We start from the raw sequence: 25,150 nt of genomic DNA on the forward strand, positions 1-25,150 counted from the left end.
TCTTTTCTCTTACTTATCACGGTTACGATGCTCCAGGCAGTTACAAGGCTCCTACCGTCATGAAGCTGAGAAGGAAAGACACCATAACTATCCATCGGAACTGCCTCTCCTTTATGCCAAGTGAAAAATACAGGTCAAGACAAACATATCACAGAAAACTAGTGTTATAGAAATAGAAATAAGAATTATTTCCTGCTAGAAATATTTAGTATTTGAGTCATACCCAAAGGGTGGTTTTGATAAATAACAAGAAGGGACTGAAAGAAAGGGATGGGTAGGAATGGAAGGAGCCAATGTGAGGAGGGGCATATCAGGAGTGCCAGGAGTAAGGAAAATGCAAGGTGTTTTGGGAGAAAAGAGACTAGACTGTAAGATTACCACTATGTAAAAGAACTTTCTACAATGCAGATATGTCCTTTATCTCCTAGTAGTATAGTATTACTACAATGCCTTATTTAGAAGTTTAATAACCATGTCAGGTTGTATTCTACTTTATGATTTTTTACTTACCAAGAAGGGAATCTACTAATAGCTCAATGTTTAATTAAATTCAAATAAATAGTTTGAAATACAATCTTGGCTGTATGAAAGGTTAGCCAAAGGATAATTTACTATGCTTTTCAAAGACCAAATTGTTTCTTTGGTTGATGTTGTGTGTCCTTTGCATTTCTTGAATGTGTCCTCTGAGTTAGTACAGTTACTTCCAAACATATTTGTTGGTGGTTTAAGTTTACATTTTTAAAAAATTTACCTTTTTAAAAGAAATATTCTTATTGTTTTCTCTTGAGAAGAGCTTAATTTTTTGGCTTTGTAAACTTGACCTCTTTTAGGAATCTCCTAGTCTCATCATTTCTGCTTTTAATCAGTTTATTAAGTCAATAAATGTATTTCTTAGATAGCTTATAATTTTAATAGAGTTTGAAGTCACAGGGAAAGTTTTAGTCTTAAAACAAAAAAAGATTACTGAATAGCCAAAGTAACTTTGAGCAAGAAGAACAAAGCTGGAGTCTTCATACTTTGTGATTTCAAAATATATTACAAGGCCACAGTAATCAAAAAATATGATACTGCCATAAAAACAGACATATAAACCAATGAAAAAGAATAGAGAGCCCAGAAATAAACCCACAGACATGTGGTCAACTCATCTTTAACAAAGGTGCCAGTTTATTAATGTTCCTAACTTAAAATTTACTAACACTAGTTTTATTTTGTAGACTATATTGCAATTAACTTACTGGTATTCTATCTGATCTTTATTTTAATTTACTGGATTGCCAGGTACCATGGGATTGGCATGCCTTGGATATGGCAGTTATCTGTCCAACAATAGCCCTCCTTTTTTATTTTTCTCTCCTGATCTTTGGGAATCACACTTTCAAGAGTTAACCTTTTAGCCAGATAGCATGATTCAGCAGAAGGTACTCAAAATTTCAAGTTTATGTACCAAATGCATTGCAACCAGCTATGTGATCCAGGACCAGTAAGTTCTCCCCTCTGAGCCTCAGTATCTTTATCTGTTAAAAAAAAAAAAAAGGCAGATGAATGTTCCTATCTCACAAAGCTTAATATTATTATTACATATAAAATTAATAGATGAATAATATTAATATAATGCTAGATTACTAACCCTTATACAGGTTTTTATAATTTATAAATCACTTTCATATATAACATATAATTTTTTGATACAATCATTCTACAAATATGTACTAGACATCTACTCAGTTAAGTATGGACACTATTCAACATACTATTCAACACAGGCAGCTATGGGAATGTATAAGAACATAGTTCTATTTCCAGGAGTCATACAACTGAGGAATTCAGACATAGGCATACTAATATTTAAATAACACTGCAAGGTACATAAATAAAGTTCTAGTTAGAAGTTAAGATCATGTGTACAAATTAATTAGATGTTAAGAATCAGTTGGGGCTAAAACAGTGGTATAAAAATCACAGGGAAGAGATAAACATGAGAGCTTAGACAGGAAAGAATAATAAAATATAGCCAGGAAGAGACAAAGGAGGAGGACATCCGTAGGCAGAAAAACACAAGAAGGTACAGATAGACCAGCAGCCTGTACAAAAGAAAAAAAATACAACTTAAGAGGAGCAGGTTGGAGCCAGGAGAAAGAAAACTTTGCATAGCTTGTAAGGAATTTAGACTTAACTATTCAGCAAACATAAGTTAGAGCACCTACCATGCATTATGTGCCGTGCACTGTCCTAGCTGCAAAAAATATAATCATGAACAAGACAAATAAGTGCTTACAGTCTAGTAGTGTTATTCTATAAATAATATGGGACCATTCAGTGCTTCTGAGCAGAGGAAGGATATGATCAGAGACTAGGAAAATTATGCAGCAATGGTATGTACCTACACGCGCATTACTACCTATACAGAAAAGAGAGACGTAACACTTAAGATGCTGCAGTCATAACCAGGAAAGAAGTGGCAAGTGATACCATTCAATTATCCAAACGACTTCTTCAGCAGTCTAGATAAATCACCTCATTTCTCAGCATTCCTATTCTCACCAGAAAATTGAAGACTGCCACTCAGCCACCACTAAGACCTTCAAATGGAAAATTCTACACCCTTCCTTTCGGCCGGAGACACCATCTTCCAGTAATTCACCAAAATGACAAACACAAAGGGAAAGAGGAGAGGCACCCGATACATGTTCTCTAGGCCTTTTAGAAAACATGGAGTTGTTCCTTTGGCCACATATATGCGCATCTACAAGAAAGGTGATATTGTAGACATCAAGGGAATGGGTACTGTTCAAAAAGGCATGCCACACAAATGTTACCATGGCAAAACTGGAAGAGTTTACAATGTTACCCAGCATGCTGTTGGCATTGTTGTAAACAAACAAGTTAAGGGCAAGATCCTCGCGAAGAGGATTAATGTTCGTATTGAGCATATTAAGCACACTAAGAGCCGAGATAGCTTCCTGAAAAGTGTGAAGGAAAATTATCAGAAAAAGAAGGAAGCCAAAGAGAAAGGTACCTGGGTTCAATTGAAGCACCAGCCTGCGCCACCCAGAGAAGCCCACTTTGTGAGAACTAACGGAAAGGAGCATGAGCTCCTGGAACCCATTCCCTGTGAATTCATGGCATAATAAGCATATAACATAGCACACAGGAGTACCAGTGGACCCATGTTTTTAGGTGCAAGAACCTATTTATTCCCCATGAGCTCATGGCATAATATGTGTACAGCAGGGGCACACAAGATAACCAATAGTCCCCATGTAACAGTGATACAAGGTGCTGGGACCTATTTCCCACGAATTCAAAAGTCAATCAACACTTTGTCACATTAAATGGCAAGGTGCCTCCCTGAGCTGCTGGAACCTCTTCCCCTATGAATTCATGGCATGGTAGATACAAATAATAGCATAAAAATGTTTCTTGTTCATTCATTACAAGTGTGGTTTTTTTTTCCCCCCAAAGAAGTATTAAAGCAAATTTCAATGTGTCCTAAAAAAAAAAAAAAAAAGAAAAGAAAATTCTACAACAGGGCACAGATCTACCTTCTTGCTGCTGCCCACACATGGCTTCTGTTCATGAAATTGGAGGCAACAGAAAGGAACCTTCCTGGAGAGATGGGTCACAGGCGAATAAAAAATGCCCCAAGAGGACTCATGGTCCCAATGGTTGTTGAGACGGAGATTAAAATAATTCTTAGCTGATCACTTAGAAACATCAATTTGGCCTGTGGGTCAGGCCTTGCATCTCAGTCAACCTGGGAAGAGGCAGAAGATGATCCACTCCCAAGTCAGCAGCCAGCTGTGGCAGTTGATCATTTTGATTTCTACAATTCAAAGCAGATCTTTCACCAGAGCTAGAAAACATACTTCTCCTGAGAGGGTAAAGACAGGGCTAAGCCAGACAAGGAGATATGTGCATGAATGAAAAGTAGGAAAGGCTTTCAGGTGCCTCAGAGAGGATATGTGCAAAGGACCCTATTCAGAGAATTGCTAATGCTTGCAACATTAGACCGCACAGACCAACTAGAGCCACAGCTTCCAGAATAATCATAGAAGCCTTTGGTTCTGATGGTTTGAAGGTGAAGCAGGTCAAAGGAGCAGGTGAAGAGGGAGGTATGCAGGTTTGGAGTCTCCTGTGCCAGGGCCCTTTCTATCCCTGTCCAGGGATCTCACAGGACACATGGCCACTTCTTCATAACTGTTTATACTATTTTTCCCAAGCCCTTTTTTTTTTTTCACTTTGTCAGTGAATTCCTGCTGGCTCACCTAAGCATGTACTTTTTTCACTTTCTGTTGAGATGAGGCATGAGTAAAATTGAAAAACCTGAATGTTGGTGAGGCTATGGAATAAGTGGAACTCTCCCACACACTGCAGATGGTAGTGTTACTCAGCACATACTTACGACATGTAACTTATATAGCATAAGCCCTTGCAATATCTCCTCATCTCCAGATACACTGATCACAATGCTCACTACTGAAATCAATGCCAACAGTAATGGCACTTTCAAAATGGCACTGTCATTACTATCATTCCAAAAATCCTTGGGTCGTTGACCTCTCTTTATTAGAAGCAAACCAAATCCTACTGTGTACAAAACAGCACTGAAACAATAACACAATATTTAAACCTGAAATACTTATCAAATTGACAGCTACTACAATAAAAAAAAAAAAAAAAAGAATACCACATAGACCAGTGCTGTAGTTTACACCTATAATTCTAATACTTTGAGAGGCCAAGGCAGGAGGATTGCTTAGGACCAGGAGTTGAAGACCAACCAAAGCAAGAAAGAGACCTTGTCTCTACAAAATAGAAAAAGAAAAATCAACCTGGCACAGTGGTTCATGCCTATGGTTCTAGCTAGTGGGGTGGCTAAGGCAGCAGGATTGCTCAAGCACAGTAGTCTGAGGTTGAAGTGAGTTCTGGTGACACCATTTGTACCTTACGCTAGGCAACAGAGTGAGGCTCTGTCTCAAAAACAAAACAAAATTGCACAGAAATAGATGAAATTAATTTTTTAAATTTATTTTTGAAACAGAGTCTCACTCTGTCACCCATACTGGAGTGCACTGCAACCTCCAAGACCCAGGGTAAAACAATCCTCCTCTCAGGCTCAGAAATACCACCATACCCTGCTAATTTTGGTTTTCTTGTTGTTTTGTTTTTTTGTGTGTGTTTGTTCTTTTTTTTTTTTGAGACAGGCCCTGCCTATGTTTCGAAGCTGGTCTCAAACTTCAGGCGTCAAGTTTGAGGCCACCTAAGCCTCCCAATGTGTTAGGAATATACAACCTAGGTAATTTCATAAAGTTTTACTACTTGATATTTATCACAGTGTGACAAATGTGATATAAAATACACACAAAGAGTAAATTATGAGAAGGTAGAAAAGTAGTGACTATAAGAACTTTCTAAAACAACATTTAAATCTGCTCCAGGTACAAATTATGAAAGAATGAAATAATCTCAGCAGATGAACTAATTGAAGATGATGGTAATATTTGCTATAGCAATTACACCTTTAAAAAGCTATCTTTTACATTTTTCTCTGATTTTATTACCTGATACTATAAGTCAATGAACTTTATATAAACGGAAGAAAAAAAAAGAAAGAGAAAAAAGAATAACTTACTGGGATTGAAAATTCCTCAGCCAAATACTTCAGTGAGGATGCTTCTCTTGCCAAGAATCTATTTCTTTCTTTCAGATTGCCTTGAAGTTGTGTATCAAACTCTTTTCTGACCACAGAAGCAACAGAGTCAATAATCACAAGTTTAACACCTTTTGAAATAATTTCTTCTTCCAAAGATTCAATCCTATAAATACAGAATTTATAAGATAGTCTATAGAAGGTGTAGGCAAGATGGCAGTCTAGAGACTTCTATAGCAAATAAAAGAATACTGAAATTACTATTTCCCATAGTTCTAAATTATAAGGATTTTTTTTTTTTGTAGAGACACAGTCTCACTTTATTGCCGTCGGTAGAGTACTGTACCATCACAGCTCACAGCAACCTCCAGCTCCTGGGCTAAGGCGATTCTCTTGCCTCAGCCTCCCCAGTAGCTGGGACCACAGGCACCCGCCATAACGCCTGGGCATTTTTTGTTGCAGTTTGGCCAGGGCTGGGTTTGAACCCACCACCCTCAGTATATGGGGTCGATGCCCCACTCACTGAGCCACAGGTGCCGCCCAATTGTAAGGTTATTTTTTGTAACTCAGGAGCTAAAAACATAAAAACATCACATGCAGGCTGGGCACGACGGCTCACACTGGTAATCCTAGCACGCTGGGAGACTGAGGTGAGTAAATTGCTTGAGCTTAAGATGAAATCAGCCTGAACAAGAGTGAGACCCCATTTCTATAAAAAATAGAAAAAACTAGCCAGGCATTGTAGTGACACATGCTGGTAGTCCCAGCTACTATGGGAGGCTGAGGCAAGAGAATCACTTGAAACCAGGAGTTTGAGGTTGCTGTGAGCTACGATGACTCCATATTCAAAGCATTCTTAAAATACTGCAATCTATAACAGCATACCTTTGCAGAACTTCATCACAGCTGAGTTCCCGATAAAGATGAACTTTACTACTTGTCAAAAGTAATTTTTCTTCAGTGTTAAAATAGCTGGGAAAACGAGATTCTGCTATCTCAATCAGTCTGTGGGGGTAAACACAGTATAAACAAAAATAGTCAATGATCTGTAAAACCACACTGTTGAAACTGTAGTGAATTAATTAAAAAATTCACAAGTCTCATCAATAGAGCAGGTATAAGCAAAAAGACTTAGTAATACAGGTGTAGAATGTAAGTTCCCCCTTTTAAGCACTAACACAGGTTGCAGTCAGAGCATGAGACCAGCAAGGGATCCCATCTAATTTTGAGCAAGAAACGGTATCTCTGAGATTTATCTTTTTTAAATTAAACTTGTTTTTCATAAATGACATTTTGACTAACAGCTATACTTTTAGTAAATAAGAAGAATGTTTTCGTTTTCTTGAATGAAGAGGTATATTTGAACAAATATCATATATTATCATTCTAATCATCAGATATAAGTAAGTCTCCACATCTCATTCCAGAAAAATATGCTTTTTCCGTTAAAACTTAATTTATATAAATATTGCTATGCAATAGTTCCTTAGTAATGTTTTCATTTCTAAATAGCTAAAGAGTTCTGAGAAGAGAATGGGAATTTTAAAGATATAAACAAAATAAATTCCTTACAAAAGGATGCTGGGTGCAGTGGTTCAGATCTGTACTCCTAATAATCTGAAAGGCCAAGGCAGGTGCATCCCTTAACCTCAGGAGTTCTAGACCAACCTGAGCAAAGCAAGACCCCCATCTCTACTAAAAATAGAAAAATTAGCCAGGCATTGTGGCAGGCACCTGTAGTCCAAGCTATTTGGGAGGCTGAGGGAGGAGAACTGCTTGAGCCCCGGAGTATGAAGTTACAGTGAGCTATGATGATGCCAGCACACTTTACAGCTATGTTTTTAATATTCTGTTTGAAAAAATAAAACTATTTCTGCTACATTCTGAAGTACACCAATGATCTTAAGAAAAAAACACATGTACAATTATTTGAGCTATGAGCTATACAAGTCACTTTTTCCATGAAAGACCATTTTTACTTGAAAGAATGATTGACACACAAATTACGGTTTTTCAGACCTGAGTATAAGGCATACATTTTCTCAAAAATAAACGAAGTAATCCTGGTCCTTCAAGAGAAACAAGTGATAGTATTTTTTTGCAAATGATAAAATTCACGGTTTCAATGAAAAATCAGAATTTTAAAAAGCATGACCGATTCCCAATATTTAAATACTTTGGTTCAGATCAGTGGAGATACTAATGAGTAATATTTTTTTCATATTAAACAATGAAATGTGACAACATTTAAAAGAACTCCATGAGTCAGTGAACCAATATTTTCTAAATGACAAAAGCATAATATTATAAAATCATGTGTGGGTAAATATCCATTAAAAGTGCAAGAAAGATCAATAAATTTTAATGTAACAGTACAAAAAATTATTAATCTGATTTCAGATTCTACATATAACTAACCTCTAAGCAATTATTACTTAACTCTTGGTGCATAAGCAAAGAAGAATATGTATAACTATTTGAAAAGACTATAAAAATATTCTTTGATTTTATTTATTTATTTATTTTTTATTGTTGGGGATTCATTGAGGGTACAATAAGCCAGGTTACACTGATTGCAATTGTTAGGTAAAGTCCCTCTTGCAATCATGTCTTGCCCCCATAAAGTGTGACACACACCAAGGCCCCACCCCCCTCCCTCCATCCCTCTTTCTGCTTTTCCTTCCCACCATACCCTTAATTGTCATTAATTGTCCTCATATCAAAATTGAGTACATAGGATTCATGCTTCTCGATTCTTGTGATGCTTTACTAAGAATAATGTCTTCCACTTCCATCCAGGTTAATACAAAGGATGTAAAGTCTCCACTTTTTTTAATAGCTGAATAGTATTCCATGCTATACATATACCTTAGCTTCTTAATGAATTCCTGGGTTGGTGGGCATTTAGTCTGTTTCCACATTTTGGCGATTGTAAATTCAGCTGCAATAAACAGTCTAGTACAAGTATCCTTATGATAAAAGGATTTTTTTCCTTCTCGGTAGATGCCCAGAAATGGGATTGCAGGATGAAATGGGAGGTCTAGCTTGAGTGCTTTGAGGTTTCTCCATACTTCCTTCCAGAAAGGTTGTACTAGTTTGCAGTTCCACCAGCAGTGTAAAAGTGTTCCCTTCTTCCACATCCACGCCAGCATCTGCAGTTTTGAGATTTTGTGATGTGGGCCATTCTCACTGGGGTTAGATGATATCTCAGGGATGTTTTGATTTGCATTTCTCTAATATATAGAGATGATGAACATTTTTTCATGTGTTTGTTAGCCATTCGTCTGTCATCTTTAGAGAAAGTTCTATTCATGTCCCTTGCCCGTTGATATATGGGATTATTGGCTTTTTCATGTGGATTAATTTGAGTTCTCTATAGATCCTAGTTATCAAGCTTTTGTCTGATTGAAAATATGCAAATATCCTTTCCCATTGTGTTAGGTTGTCTCTTTGCTTTAGTTATTGTCTCCTTAGCTGTACAGAAGCTTTTCAGTTTATTGAAATCCCATTTGTTTATTTTTGTTGTTGTTGCAATTGCCATGGCAGTCTTCTTCATGAAGTCTTTACCCAGGCCAATATCTTCCACTATTTTTCCTATGCTTTCTTTGAGTATTTTTATTGTTTCATGCCTTAAATTTAAGTCCTTTAAATCAATTTTTGTGAGTGGGGAAAGGTGTGGGTCCAGTTTCAGTCTTTTACATGTAGACATCCAGTTCTCCCAACACCATTTATTGAATAGGGAGTCTTTCCCCCAAGGTATGTTCTTGTTTGGTTTATCGAAGATTAGGTGGTTGTAAGATGTTAGTTTCATTTCTTGGTTTTCAATTCAATTCCAAGTGTCTATGTCTCTGTTTTTGTGCCAGTAACATGCTGTCTTGAGCACTGTGGCTTTGTAGTACAGACTAAAATCTGGTATGCTGATCCCCCCAGCTTTATTTTTGTTACAAAGAACTGCCTTAGCTATACAGGGTTTTTTCCAGTTCCATACAAAACGCAGAATCATTTTTTCCAAATCTTGAAATTACGATGTTGGTATTTTGATAGGAATGGCATTGAATAGGTAGATTGCTTTGGGAAGTACAGACATTTTAACAATGTTGATTCTTCCAAGCCATGAGCATGGTATGTTCTTCCATTTGTTAATATCCTCTGCTATTTCCTTTCTGAGGATTTCATAGTTTTCTTTATAGAGGTCCTTCACCTCCTTCGTTAGGTATATTCCTAGGTATTTCACTTTCTTTGAAACTAAGGTGAAGGGAGTTGTGTCCTTAATTAGCTTCTCATCTTGACTGTTATTGGTGTACACAAAGGCTACTGACTTGTGGACATTGATTTTATATCCTGAAACATTACTGTATTTTTTGATGACTTCTAGGAGTCTTGTGGTTGAGTCTTTGGGGTTCTCTAAGTATAAGATCATGTCGTCAGCAAAGAGGGAGAGTTTGACCTCCTCTGCTCCCATTTGGATTCCCTTTATTTCCTTCTCTTGCCTAATTGTATTGGCTAGAACTTCCAGCACTACATTAAATAGTAAAGGTGACAGAGGACAACCTTGTCTGGTTCCAGTTCTAAGAGGAAAAGCTTTGAGTTTTACTCCATTCAGTAAAATCTTGGCTGTGGGTTTGTCATAGATAGCTTCGATCAGTTTTAGAAATGTGCCACCTATGCCTATACTCTTCAGTGTTGTAATTAGAAAAGGATGCTGTATTTTATCAAATGCCGTCTCTGCATCTATTGAGAGGATCATGTGATCTTTATTTTTGCCTCTGTTAATATGGTGGATAACGTTTATGGACTTGCGTATGTTAAACCAGCCTTGGATCCCTGGGATGAAGCATACTTGATCATGATGAATGACTTTTTTGATGATAAAATGTAATCTATTGGCTAGGATTTTGTTGAGAATTTTTGCATCTATATTCATGAGTAAGATTGGTCTGAAATTCTCCTTTTTTTTTGGGTCTTTTCCCGGTTTTGGTATCCGGGTGATGTTTGCTTCACAGAATGTGTTGGGGAAGATTCCTTCTTCCTCAATTTTTTGGAATAATTTCTGCAGTACAGGAATAAGCTCTTCCTTGAAGGTTTGATAGAATCTGGGGTGAAGCCATCTGGACCAGGGTATTTTTTGGTTGGAAGATTTTTTATTGTTTCTTTGATCTCAGTGCTTGAAATTGGTCTGTTTCGGAGCTCTATTTCTTCCTGGCTCAGTTTAGGGAGACGGTGTGATTCCAAATATTGATCCATTTCCTTCACGTTGTCAAATTTCTGGGCATAGAGTTTCTGGTAGTATTCAGAGATGATCTCTTGTATCTCTCTGGGATCAGTTGTTATTTCCCCTTTATCATTTCTGATTGAGGTTACTAGAGATTTTACTTTTTTATTCCTCGTTAGTTTGGCCAATGGTTTATCTATTTTATTTATTTTTTCAAAAAACCAACTCCTTGTTTCATTATTTTCTGAATGATTCTTTTGTTTTCAATTTCATTGATCTCTGATTTGATTTTGGATATTTCTTTTCTTCTTCTGAGTTTAGGCTTAGATTGTTCTTCTTCCAATTCCATAAGATCTCTTGAAAGATTGTTGATGCGCTCTCTTTCTGTTTTTCCAATGTAGGCATCTAAAGCGATGAATTTTCCTCTCAAAACTGCTTTTGCAGTATCCCACAGGTTTTGGTAGCTTGTGTCTTCATTGTTGTTATGCTCAAGGAAGTTAATGATTTCCTGTTTTATTTCTTCCTGCACCCATCTGTTATTCAACAGAAGATTGTTTAATTTCCATGCCTTTGTGTGGGGTCAAGCGTTTTTGTTAGAGTTGAGTTCCACCTTTAGTGCTTTATGGTCTGAGAAGATACAGGGTTTCAATTCTTTTGATTCTGTTGATATTTGTTTTGTGTCCCAGGATATGATCAATTTTGAAGAATGTTCCATGGGGTGATGAGAAGAATGTATATTCTTTATCTTTGGGATGGAGTGTTCTATATGCGTCTATCAAACACAGTTGTTCTAGGGTCTCATTTAAATCTCTTATTACTTTGTTTAATTTCTGTTTAGAGGATCTGTCCAGCTCTGTAAGAGGAGTGTTAAAGTCCCCTGTTATCATGGTATTATCAGATATACTGCTCAGACTGAGTAAGGTCTGTTTCAAAGATCTGGGAGCATTTAAATTGGGTGCAAAATACTTAGAATTGAAACATCTTCTTGTTGTATTTTTCCCTTGACCAATATAAAGTGACCATCTTTGTCTTTTTTGACTTTACTTGCTTTAAATCGACATGAATCTGAAAATAAGATTGCAATTCCTCTTTTCTTCTGAATTCCGTTTGCCTGAAAACTTGTCTTCCAACCCTTGACTCAGAGCTTTAATTTGTCTTTTGAAGCCAGGTGTGTTTCTTACAGACAGCAAATGGATGGCTTGTGTTTTTTAAGCCAGTCAGCCAATCTATGTCTCTTCAGTGGAGAATTCAAGCCATTAACATTTATTGAGATAATTGATAAGTGTGGTAGTATTCTATTCATCTTATTTTGTGAGAGTACATTGCTGAGTTTTATCTTTTGCATCAGTATGGAGGTTAGGTTCTATCCTTTAATTTCTCAGTTCTTACTTTGCTGCTGATCCATTGTGGTGGTCAGTGTGCAGAACAGGTAGAAGTATTTACTGTAGAGCTGGGCTTGTGGCAAATTTCCTCAATGTTTGTATATCCGTAAATGATTTGATTTCTCCCTCAATTTTGAAGCTTAGCTTAGCAGGGTACAGAATTCTGGGCTGGAAATTGTTCTGTTTAAGTAGATTAAAGGTAGATGACCATTGTCTTCTTACTTGGAAAGTTTCATTAGAGAAGTCTGCGGTCACTCTGATGGATTAGCCCCTGTAGGTCAACTGGCGCTTACTCCTGGCAGCTTGCAGAATCTTTTCTTTTGTCTTGACTTTGGACAGGTTCATCACAATGTGTCTTGGAGAAGCTCGTTAGAGTTGAGGAGACCTGGGGTCCGATATCCCTCTGAAAGCAGTGTGTCAGAATCTTTGGTGATATTTGGGAAATTTACTTTTATAATATTCTCTAGTATGGCTTCCATTCCTCTGGGGCATTCTTCTTCCCCTTCTGGGATTCCTATAACTCGTATGTTGGAACGCTTCATAAAGTCCCATAATTCTGACAGTGAACGTTCTGCTTTCTCTCTCTTCTTTTCTGCCTCTTTTACTATCTGAGTTATCTCAAGAATTTTGTCTTCTACCCCTGAAATTCTTTCTTCTGCATGGTCTAACCTGTTGCTGATACTTTCCATTGCATCTTTAAGTTCCCTAATTGACTGTTTCAGTTCCTTCAGCTCTGCTATATCCTTTTTATATTCTTCATATCATTCATCTCTTATTTGATTCTGTTTTTGGATTTCCTTTTGGTTATTTTCCACTTTATTAGCAGTTTCCTTCATTGTTTCCATTATTTCTTTCATTGTTTTCATCATGTGTATTCTAAATTCCCATTCTGTCATTCCTAACATTTCTTTATAGGTGGAATCCTCTGCAGTAGCTACCTCATGGTCCCTTGGCGGGGTTGTTCTGGACTGGTTTTTCATGTTGCCTGGAGTTTTCTGCTGATTCTTCCTCATGAGTGATTTCTTTTATCTGTTTCCTTGCCCTAATTTTCCTTTCACTTCCTTTTGTTCTTTAAGTTCTCGTGCCTGTGGACTAAGAGGTCAATGAGTCCTTTTGTTACAAGACCAGAAAGGTGAGAAGTTTGAAGAGCAAGAAAGGGCTGAAAGAAAGGAGGACGGAGTGAAAAGAAAAAAAAAAAAAAATAGAGAAAGGAGCGGGGGTGGGTAAAAGGAATATTGACAAAAAGAAGAGAGGCACAGAAAGAGGCAGACAGAGCAATATAGGTGTACAGTAGGGTACTTTGACACAACCCTAAAAAAAAACCCACCTTCTGGGGGTGCCCCGTTGGGTGGTTCCCTGGAGGTCAGCAGCTCCTTGCTAACCTGATCAGACACAGTACCCCACCTCCACCAAGTAGAGAGGAAAGACAAAAATGCTATAAATCAAACCAAAACAAGCAAACAGAAAACTTTACGGGATAAAATTGAGTGAAAAACCAAATCATAGCGGTAGAAACAGTAGCAAAAATGAAGTTCTAGTTATTGAAAAAGGCAGCAATAGGAAATTATAATTAAACTAGAAAAGTTGAGAAAGAAAAAAGATCTGTACGGAAAAGGTTGAAATTAAAAAACAAAACAACATCAACAACATCAAAATAAACAAAAAAAAACAACCAAACAACAACAAAAAAAAATACACACAACCAAAAACAAAGCAGTATGTATATGTTGTTGAATATAGTCTGGGCAACACGTGCTCTTCTGGGGTATGAGATGTTAATCACAGTTCTGATACGACTTGAGGCTGCTGATTTCTCAAACCCCAATAGGTAGACACCGTAAATCTCTCTTCAGCCCACTGAAAAGGCACTTTGAACTTGTTCACTTGCTGAGCAGAAGCCTTCCCAGGAAAGTGCTTGTCACTGGAATCACTGCTGAAGTGGCTATCCACTTACCCAGTGTGCCAAAATCGGTCTCACTCTGCCCCTGAGGGTTAGGGCTGCAAGGCAGCTCAGACCCCACCCTTAGGCTACTCAGTTGCTAGGTTACCAGCTCCCACCCATTTTAGCACTGCGACCCTGAGGGTGGAGCTTGCCAGGGCAGATCACTCACAATGGCTCCTTGTGACCCACAGCCAAACACTATTAGCTCCGTCTGGCTCAGCGGCTCAGACTGGGGCCCTAGGCAATGGCCAAAGTTCTCCACACTCCCACTCAGGCTCTCCCCAAGGCAGTGCAACTGAGTGCCAAGTCCAAAGACACCAAAACAGTTCACAGGTAAGGCCTTTCCGGTTTGCAGTCTCGTTGTTACTGAACTTACAGTTGTGGGCAGGTTTAGACCAATTGAACACACGCGACTACTTGCCGGTTTTCCACTGTTTTAGTCCTCCTCTTGGGGTCCAGAAGTCTCTAGCTGACTCCCTGGATCCTCACAGGGGTGATGATAGGCAGATCCCACCAGTCAGAGATGCCTGGAGTCCTATCTCCCCAGACTCACGGTGCCCAGATGCAAGGAAGCTGTTACTCAGCCACCATCTTGCTCTTCTCCTCCTTTTCTTTGATTTTCTAACTACTTATCTGTGTGAAGCCTGATCTTGACATATTTCAGTAAAAACAACATATTTGAATAGACTGAATACAGAAGCAAATATTAGAATCCAGGTGACTTTTATTAGGTCATACATTAAAGAGATTTCAAAAATGTAAAAGAATGTCACTCTTCTCTCATTTTTTTAAGTTTAGAAAATACATTTATTTTCCATAAAAAAAAATGTGTGATGGTCAGTTCCTAGGCCAAGTTGGCTAGGCTACAGTCTCCTGTTATTCAATCAAACACTAATCTGTACATCAGTGTGAAAGAATTTTGCAGATGTCATTAATGTCCATAAACAGTTGACTTTAAGTAAGAGATTAGACTATGTCATCTGGGTGGGCCTGACTTAATTAATTAACAGGTTTGAAGAGCAGAACTCAAACTTCCTTGAAAAAGAACAAATTCTATCCAGGGACTATAATTTATAGCTCCTGGCTGAAAGTTCTAACTGGCCTTTCCTGACAGTCTGTCCTAAGGATTTCAGAGTCCCCACAAGAGCATACGCCAATTTCTTTGCAATTAGTCTCTCTCTCTCTCACTATATATATATATATATATATATATATATACACACACACACACACACATATATGTGTGTGAAGTGGCTATCCACTTACCCAGTGTGCCAAAACCGGTCTCACTCTGCCCCTGAGGGTTAGGGCTGAGTATATATATTCTACTGGTTCCACTTCTGTGATAGACCCCTGCCTGATACAGCATGTTAACATGTAACAGACTTATTGTATTTTTAATAGTTAAAAATTTTTCAAATTTTCCATATTAAGTTTCTAGTATGGTAAATATCAATCCATATAATCTACCTAAAAAGTTTAAGAGCCCTGAATCATAGATAACAAAAGATAGCATAACCAAAGTTAAAAGATAAATGACTGGGAGAAAAATCATGTAGACATTTATAGCCATAACACACAAAATGGTCCTATAAATCCATGAAAAAATAAAGAAAAACAACAAGAATGTATTTCTAATTAACTTGCCAAAGAAATATCAATGGGCAATGAATATATGAAAAGATGATGATGGCCCACAACAGTTAAAACAATGAGATATCATTTTTTCCCCCAAGTATGGAAAAATTTAAAGAAAGAAATTAAAAACAGAATATTGATAAATGTTCTCAAAACACTGTTGGTTGGAATGTAATTGCATACAATATTTCTGGAAGGGGGTGTGGCAGCTTATATCAAAATTTAAAGTAAGTATATCCTTAATGGGTTTCTGACAGATTAAAGATACTAACATGAAAGATAAAGCTAGAAACATATTAGGAAAAAACTCTAGGACAACTATTTTTGGTACCTAATAGGAGGGAAAAACTTCTTACGTAAAATTCAAAAACCAAAACCACAAGGCAAGACTTTAAAGGCAACAACTTTAAAATTACAAATTTCTGTTCAACAAAGGATGCCATAGTTAAAGGTAACAGATAATAGAGTAGGCAAATATATTTGCAATGGACAAAACTGACAAACAATTAAAATCTAGAAGATGTACAAAGAACTGCTGCAGGGCAGCACCTGTGGCTCAGTGAGTACGGCGCCGGCCCCATACACCAAGGGTGTTGGGTTCAAACCCAGCCCCGGCCAAACTGCAAAAACAACAACAACAACAAAAATAGCTGGGCATTGTGGGGGATGCCTGTAGTCCCAGCTACTTCGATGGCTGAGGCAAGAGTATCGCCTAAACCCAAGAGCTGGAGGTTGCTGTGAGCTGTGACAGCACAGCACTCTACCACGGGCTACAAAATGAAACTCTTTCTCTTAAAAAAAAGACCTGCTGCAAATCAAGAATAAAAAGACTAGAAGCCCATTGGAAAATAGAATAAAGCTGGATTCACAAATAGAATGCCAAGTATTGTTGAATGAGTGAATGAAAAGAATCCTTGGATCTTTCCTCAGAGTTAACCAAAGTTCAGTGAAAAGAGGAAGTGAGTTCACCTCTCAGCTCACTTACTAGCTATATGATCTTGGGCAAATCGTATAATTTCCAAGTCCTATTTTTTTCGTTTCTAAGATGAGGATCAGAAGGTACACCCTTGTTACTTTAAAGTGTGGTATCAGAATGTACACTCTTCTTACTTTATAGTGCTGGTGTATGAATCAATTATGATGAATGTCAATTATATCATGCTGAATATGTTCTAGTTAATGTTATGTATTGAGAGCAGTGGCTCTCAACCCTATCAAGTCTCAACAACCCACACTTTACAAGATTTTATACTGTCTTTGGGCTTGGGTGCCTGTGAAAATCTCATGGATCAGGGAAGATTAGGCTGGTCCCTGAGTTTAAAGTATGGCTGCTGCCCATCCTCAAAGACAACATTAGGTCCAGGAAGTTAATATGTTACAACATACATTTTCTGAAAGGCATATAGACAACAGGAATATTTGCTGCAGTGGGGGTTACTTATCTTCAGATTATCACAACTGCCTGGACAATGCCACGGCCGTTGTATCTGTGCACCGCTGTATCTGTGCAGAGTTACTAGGACAAAATTTACTTCTGCTTTTCTTCCTGCCTCACGTGGAGTATCATTATAAGGACCACACAGTCAAAAAGCTACTTTTATACCCGTGGCCCATAAAACAAAATAATATCTAAGAAAAACATATTAAAAGCTTTATTTCTGGGCGGCGCCCGGAGCTCAGTTGGCGGGGCGCTGGTAAATACACCAAGGCTGGCAGGTTTGAACGCCACCCAGACCTGCTAAACAAAAACGACAACTGCAACCAAAAAAAAAAAAAAAAAAATACCCAGGCATTGTGGCAGGAACCTATAGTCCCAGCTACTTGGGAGGCTGAGGCAAGAGAATTGCTTAAGCCAACGGTTCTCAACCTGTGGGTCACAACCCACAGGAACTGTATTAAGGGCCACAGCATCAGGAAGGTTGAGAACCACTGGCTTATGCCCAAGAGTTTGAGGTTGCTGTGAGCTGTGATGCCACAGCACTCTACCCAGGGCAACAGCTTGAGACTCTGTCTCAAAAAGAAAAAAAAGCTTTATTTCTGAAATCTCCACTATAGATGAATCATTTGCATATCAATTACAAGCAGAGATGTCCTGAGATAAAACACTGCCCATCTGCCAACTTCCCTTCCTGTAGTCAATAATCCTACATTTACTCTCAATGTTCCATTGCCCAGAGCCACTGATTCCTAACAGATAATACTAGCTATAAATCCTACAAAGGATTTACCATGGTAGAAAGCCAGATAAATAACTATGCCTTAATTTGGACCTGATAGCTACAGTGCAATTTAAAGATTCCAGTTCTAGAAAGAGTTCACTGCTTGTACATAGATTTACTTCATTCCTGATCAGTTCCACAATCAAAAGGTGTACGTCAATTAAGAAGAAAAAGTATTGTTGACAAGTATTATCTTCCTCTGTAGGAGAGAGAGGGGAGAGAGGAGAAAGGAAAGGGGTGAGGGGCGCCTGTAGTCCCAGCTACTCGGAAGGCTCAGGCAAGAGAATCGCCTATGGCCAGGAGTTAGAGGTTGCTGTGAGTTGTGACACCACAACACTCTACCTAGGGTGATAAAGTGAGACTCTGTCTCAAAAAAAAAAAAAAAAAAAAAAAGACATCTAAATATTCATAGGGGATTGGTTTAAAGATGGCGGCCGAGTAACAGCTTCCCTGCAACTGGGCATGGTGAGTCTGGGGAGATAAGACTCCAGACATCTCTGACAGGTGGGATCTATCTATAATCATCCCTTTGAGGATACAGGGAGTCAGCAAGGGACTTCTGGACTCCAAGAGGAGGACAAAAACAGTGGGAAACTGGTAAATGATTGCGTGTGTTCAATCGACCTAATCACGCTGGCAACTGTAAGTACAAGCAACAGTGAGAATGCAACCGGAAAGGCCTTACCTGTGAACTGTTTCGGTATTTTTGGACTTGGCACTCAATTGAACTGCCTTGGGGAGAGCTTGAGCAGGAGTGCGGAGAACTTTGGGCATTGTCTGGGGCCCGAGACAGAGCCACTGAGCTGGGCCTGGCAAGCTCTGCCCTCAGGGTCCCAGAGCAAAAATTGGGCGGGACCTAGTAACCTAGCAACTGAGCACCCTAAAGGCGGGGACTGAGCTGCCTTACACCCCTAACCCTTAGAGGCAGAGTGAGACGGTTTTGTCACACTGGAGGCTCGGGCTGTTGCCCTGGGTAGAGGGCTGAGGTGTCAAAGCTCATAGTAACCTCAAATTCCTGGGCTTGGTGCTACCCGGACCTCCATAAGATCTGTGCCGTGACCCCGCACGAACTGGGCCTCCGCATGCCCTGACCAGGAACTTCGGGAACTGTGCAACCCTGCGACCTCACTCCTGTGTCCTCTCAGCCTCCACACTGGCCCGCTTGTCTGGCCAGGGATACTGGTAGCCACATGTCCTTTGGAGCCCTCCCTGCCTCTAGACAGAGCCCTTCTCCTGGCTAGAGACTGCTGGACTCTTGGGCTCTCTGTGCAAAACTCACTGGGTGCCACACACTCCCAGAACCATGCGCACCACCTCCTGCCCTGTTGCTGGATCTGGGTGTGTCACACGCCAGAGCTGCTTCCACAACCAGAACTCCCTAGCTAGAACAGCCCCAGAGGAACTACACAGGGTCACTCCCTACAAAGATCAAGCAACAATAGAGTGATCCCACTGGGATCTAATCTTGGAAAGACACCTCCCCAACTCTAAGAACAGCAAGAGGCAACGGTGAAAAACAATCATGAGGCGAAATCAACAGAAACATCTCTGGAAATATGAATAATCAGAGCAGATCAACTCCCCCAGGGATCAATGGCGCAAACACAGCACAAGATCCCATGCACAAACAAATAGCTGAGATGTCAGAAATCGAATTCAGAATCTGGATAGCAAATAAAATTGAATTAGAACTCCAAGCAGTAACCCAAAAGATATCTCAAAAATTCAACAAATTCAAAGACCAAATGACCAAAGATTTTGACACATTGAGACAAGAAGTTGCATCCCGCAAAGATCTGAGAAACACAGTAGAATCCCTAAGCAACAGAATGGAGCAAGCAGAAGAAAGGATTTCTGACATTGAAGACAAAGTTTTCGAACGCTCCCAAACTCTCAAAGAGGATGAGAAATGGAGGGCAAAAACAGATCACTCTCTCAGAGAGCTCTGGGATAATTCAAAGAAAACCAATATTCGTCTTATAGGGATCCCCAAAAGCAACAAAATGGCACAGAGTCTCTTCTCCATGAGATTATGAAGGAGAACTTTCCAGACATGCCAAGAGATTCTGAAATTCAGGTAGCAGACAGTTTCAGAACTCCAGCACAACTCAACCAGAATAAGACATCCCCCAGACACATCATAACCAATTTCACTAAAGTTAATATGAAGGAGAAAATTCTGAAAGCCGCCAGATGAAAGAAAACCATTACCTACAAGGGGAAGAATATTAGAATAACTGCAAATCTCTCTGCTGAAAACTTTCAAGCTAGAAAAGGATGGTCATCGACTTTTAATCTCCTAAAACAAAATAAGTTTCAACCCAGGATCCTATACGCAACTAAACTGAGTTTCATTTATGACGGATAAATTAAATACTTCAATGATATTCACATGTTGAATAAATTTGCCATAACTAAACCAGCTCTCCAGGACATTCTCAGACCTATCCTCCATAAAGACCAGCATAATCCTCCACCACAAAAGTAAACTCACCCAGAAAATTTTGATCAAATTCCAACTTCCACAGTTGCAAAAGGATTAAAAATGTCCACCGGGGGTGGAGCCTGTAGCTCAGTCAGTAGGGCGCCGGCCCTATATACTGAGGGTGGCGGGTTCAAACCCAGCCCCAGCCAAACTGCAACCAAAAAATAGCCAGGCATTGTGGCAGGCGCCTGTAGTCCAAGCTACTCGGGAGGCTGAGGCAACAGAATTGCTTGGGCCCAAGAGTTGGAGTTTGCTGTGAGCTAGTTGAGGCCACGGCACTCTACCAAGGGCCATAAAGTGAGACTCTGTCTCTACAAAAAAAAAAAAAAAGTCCACCGGACTCTCGAAAGGATTATCAATATTCTCAATTAATGTGAATAGTTTAAATTGTCCTCTAAAGAGGCACAGGTTGGCTGACTAGATACAAAAATTCAAGCCAGATATCTGTTGCATACAAGAATCGCATCTTACATTAAAATACAAATATAGACTCAAGGTGAAGGGAAGGTCATCTATATTCCAGGCAAATGGAAAGCAGAAAAAAGCAGGCGTTGCTATCCTGTTCGCAGACGCAATAGGTTTTGAACCAACAAAAATAATTAAGGATAAGGATGGACACTTCAGATTTGTTAAACGTAATACTCAATATGATGAGATCTCTATTATTAATATTTATGCACCCAACCACAACGCACCTCAATTTATAAGAGAAACTCTAACAGACATGAGCCTCTCGATTTCCTCCACTTCCATAGTAGTTGGAGATTTTAATACCCCTTTAGCAGTGCTGGATAGATCCTCCAAAAAGAAGCTAAGTAAAGAAATTGTAGATTTAAACTCAACCACCCAACATCTGGACGTAATAGACATCTACAGAACATTTCATCCCAAGAAAACTGAATACACATTCTTCTCATCAGCCAACGGAACATACTCCAAAATCGACCACATCCTAGGCCACAAATCTAACCTCAGCAAATTTAAACAAATAGAAATTATTCCTTGCATCTTCTCAGACCATCATGGAATAAAAGTTGAACTCAATAACAATAGGAACCTGCATACCCATACAAGAACATGGAAGCTAAACAACCTTATGTTGAAGGATAGATGGGTTATAGACGAAATTAAGAAGGAAATCACTAAATTTTTGGAACAAAACAATAATCAAGATACGAATTGCCAGAACCTCTGGGATCCTGCAAAGGCAGTCCTAAGAGGGAAATTTATAGCACTGCAAGCCTTCCTCAAGAAAACACAAAGAGAGCAAGTTAATAACTTAATGGGACATCTCAAGCAACTGGAGAAGGAAGAACACTCCAATCCCAAACCCAGCAGGAGAAAAGAAATAACCAAAATCAGAGCAGAACTAAATGAAATTGAAAACAAAAGAATTATACAAGAGATCAATAAATCCAAAAGTTGGTTTTTTGAAAAGATCAATAAAATAGATAAACCTTTGGCCAACCTAACCAGGAAAAAAAGAGTAAAATCTCTAATTTCATCAACCAGAAATGGTAAAGATGAAATAACAACAGACCCCTCAGAAATTCAAAAAATCCTTAACGAATACTACAAGAAACTCTACTCTCAGAAATATGAAAATCTGAAAGAAATCGACCACTACCTGGAAGTACGCCACCTAAAAAGACTTAGCCAGAACAAAGTGGAAATGTTGAAAAGGCCTATATCAAATTCTGAAATAGCATCAACTATACAAAATCTCCCTAAAAAGAAAAGCCCAGGACCAGATGACTTTACATCAGAATTCTACCAAACCTTTAAAGAAGAACTAGTACCTACACTACTAAACCTCTTCCAAAATACAGAAAAAGAAGGAATATTACCCAACACATTCTACGAAGCAAACATCACCTTGATCCCCAAACCAGGGAAAGACCCAATAAGAAAAGAAAATTATAGACCAATATCACTAATGAATATTGATGCTAAAATACTCAATAAGATCCTAACAAACAGAATCCAACAACACATCAAAAAAATTATACACCATGACCTAGTGGGATTTATCACAGGGTCTCAAGGCTGGTTCAATATACGTAAATCTATAAATGTTATTCAACACATAAACAAACCAAAAAATAAAGATCATATGATTCTTTCAATTGATGCAGAAAAAGCTTTTGATAACATCCAGCATCCCTTCATAATCCGAACACTTAAAAAAAATTGGTATAGAAGGGACATTTCTTAAACTAATAGAGGCCATCTACAGCAAACCCACAGCCAGTATCGTATTGAATGGAGTTAAATTGAAATCATTTCCACTTAGATCAGGAACCAGGCAAGGTTGCCCACTGTCTCCATTGCTTTTTAACATTGTAATGGAAGTTTCAGCCATTGCAATTAGGGAAGAAAAGGCGATCAAGGGTATCCACATAGGGTCAGAAGAGATCAAACTTTCACTCTTCACAGATGATATGATCTTATATCTGGAAAACACTAGGGATTCTACTACAAAACTTTTAGAAGTGATCAAGGAATATAGCAATGTCTCAGGCTACAAAATCTACACCTATAAATCTGTAGCCTTTATATATACCAACAATAACCAAGCTGAAAAAACAGTCAAGGACTCTATTCCTTTCACAGTAGTGCCAAAGAAGATGAAATATTTGGGAGTATACCTGACAAACGATGTGGAAGATCTCTACAAAGAGAACTATGAAACCTTAAGAAAAGAAATAGCTGAAGATGTTAACGGATGGAAAAACATACCATGCTCATGGCTGGGAAGAATCAACATTGATAAAATGTCCATACTACCCAAAGCGATATACAATTTTAATGCAATTCCTATTATAGCTCCATTGTCATATTTTAAAGATCTTGAAAAAACAATACTTTGTTTTATATGGAATCAGAAAAAACCTCGAATAGCCAAAACATTACTCAGCAATAAAAACAAAGCAGGAGGAATCACACTACCAGATCTGAGACTGTACTATAAATCGACAGTAATCAAAACAGCATGGTACTGGCACAAAAGCAGAGAAGTAGATGTCTGGAACAGAATAGAGAACCAAGAGATGAATCCAGCTACTTACCGTTATTTGATCTTTGACAAGCCAATTAAAAACATTCAGTGGGGAAAAGATTCCCTCTTTAACAAATGGTGCTGGGTAAACTGGCTGGCAACCTGTAGAATACTGAAACTGGATCCACACCTTTCACCACTACTAAGATAGACTCTCACTGGATAAAAGATTGAAACTTAAGACATGAAACTATAAAAATACTTGAAGAAAGTGCAGGGAAAACTCTTGAAGGAATCGGCCTGGGTGAATACTTTATGAGGAGGACTCCCCAGGCAATTGAAACAGTGTCAAAAATACACTACTGGGACCTGATCAAACTAAAAAGCTTCTGCACAGCCAAGAACATAGTAAGTAAAGCAAGCAGACAGCCCTCAGAATGGGAGAAAATATTTGCACATTATACCTCCGATAAAGGTTTAATAACCTGAATCCACAGAGAACTCAAACGTATTAGCAAGAAAAGAACACGTGATCCCATCTCAGAGTGGGAAAGGGACTTGAAGAGAAACTTCTCTAAAGAAGACAGACGCACAATCTATAAACACATGAAAAAAAGCTCATCATCCTTAATCATCAGAGAAATGCAAATCAAAACTACTTTGAGATATCACATAACCCCAGTAAGAGTAGCCCACATAACAAAATCCCAAAACCAGAGACGTTGGCATGGATGTGGAGAAAAGGACACACTTCTACACTGCTGGTGGGAATGCACACTAATACGTTCCTTCTGGAAGGATGTTTGGAGAATACTTAGAGACCTAAAAACAGACCTGCCATTCGATCCTATAATTCCTTTACTGGGTTTATACCCAGAAGACCAAAAGTCACAATATAACAAAGACATCTGTACCAGAATGTTTATTGCAGCCCAATTCATAATCGCTAAGTCATGGAAGAAGCCCAAGTGTCCATCGACCCACAAATGGACTAGCAAATTGTGGTACATGTATATTATGCAGCCTTAAAGAAAGATGGAGACTTTACCTCTTTCATGTTTACATGGATGGAGCTGGAACATATTCTTCTTAGCAAAGTATCTCAAGAGTGGAAGAAAAAGTATCCAATGTACTCAGCTCTACTATGAAGCTAAATTATAGCTTTCACATGAAGGCTATAACCCAACTATAGCACAAGACTATGGGGAAAGGGCCAAAGAAGGGGAAGGGAGGGGGAGGTTTTGGTGAAGGGAAGGTAATGGGTGGGACCACATCTACGGTGCATCTTAGAATGGGTATAGGCGAAAGTTACTAAATGCAGAATACAAATGCCTACATACAGTAACTAAGAAAATGCCATGAAGGCTACGTTGAACAGTTTGATGAGAATATTTCAGATTGCATATGAAACCCGCACATTGTACCCCTTGATTGCACTAATGTACACAGCTATGATTTAACAATAAAAATACATAAACTAAAAATAATTAAATACAAAGTTTATAAAAAAATAAATAAATATTCATAGGAAGAAATTATTTTTTTACTTTTTATTACTTCTCCTAATGCTCTATTTATGAATCCTCTAATCCTCCCACATATAAATCCTTCAAATACTTTT

At 38.6% G+C, this 25,150-nt stretch overlaps 1 protein-coding gene across 7 annotated transcripts in view; it reads right to left on the reverse strand.

Annotated features, from left to right (window-relative positions):
• The window catches only part of RAD51B (RAD51 paralog B), a 736,945-nt gene that overhangs the window by 679,607 nt on the left and 32,188 nt on the right, over window positions 1-25,150 (reverse strand). For 6 of the 7 annotated variants that reach the window (XM_053602196.1, XM_053602197.1, XM_053602198.1 and 3 more), the window contains 2 exons: window positions 6,539-6,658; window positions 5,636-5,819 (listed from right to left, as the gene is read on the reverse strand). In XM_053602196.1, coding sequence (XP_053458171.1) covers window positions 5,636-5,819; window positions 6,539-6,658 — 304 coding nt within the window. Of the gene's footprint in view, window positions 1-1,048; window positions 1,518-5,635; window positions 5,820-6,538; window positions 6,659-25,150 lie in introns of those variants that run through there. The other variant, XM_053602201.1, reaches the window with a different exon arrangement.

The sequence above is a fragment of the Nycticebus coucang genome, chromosome 9 (genome assembly GCF_027406575.1).
Source record: "Nycticebus coucang isolate mNycCou1 chromosome 9, mNycCou1.pri, whole genome shotgun sequence".
NCBI classification, from domain to species: Eukaryota; Metazoa; Chordata; class Mammalia; order Primates; family Lorisidae; genus Nycticebus; species Nycticebus coucang.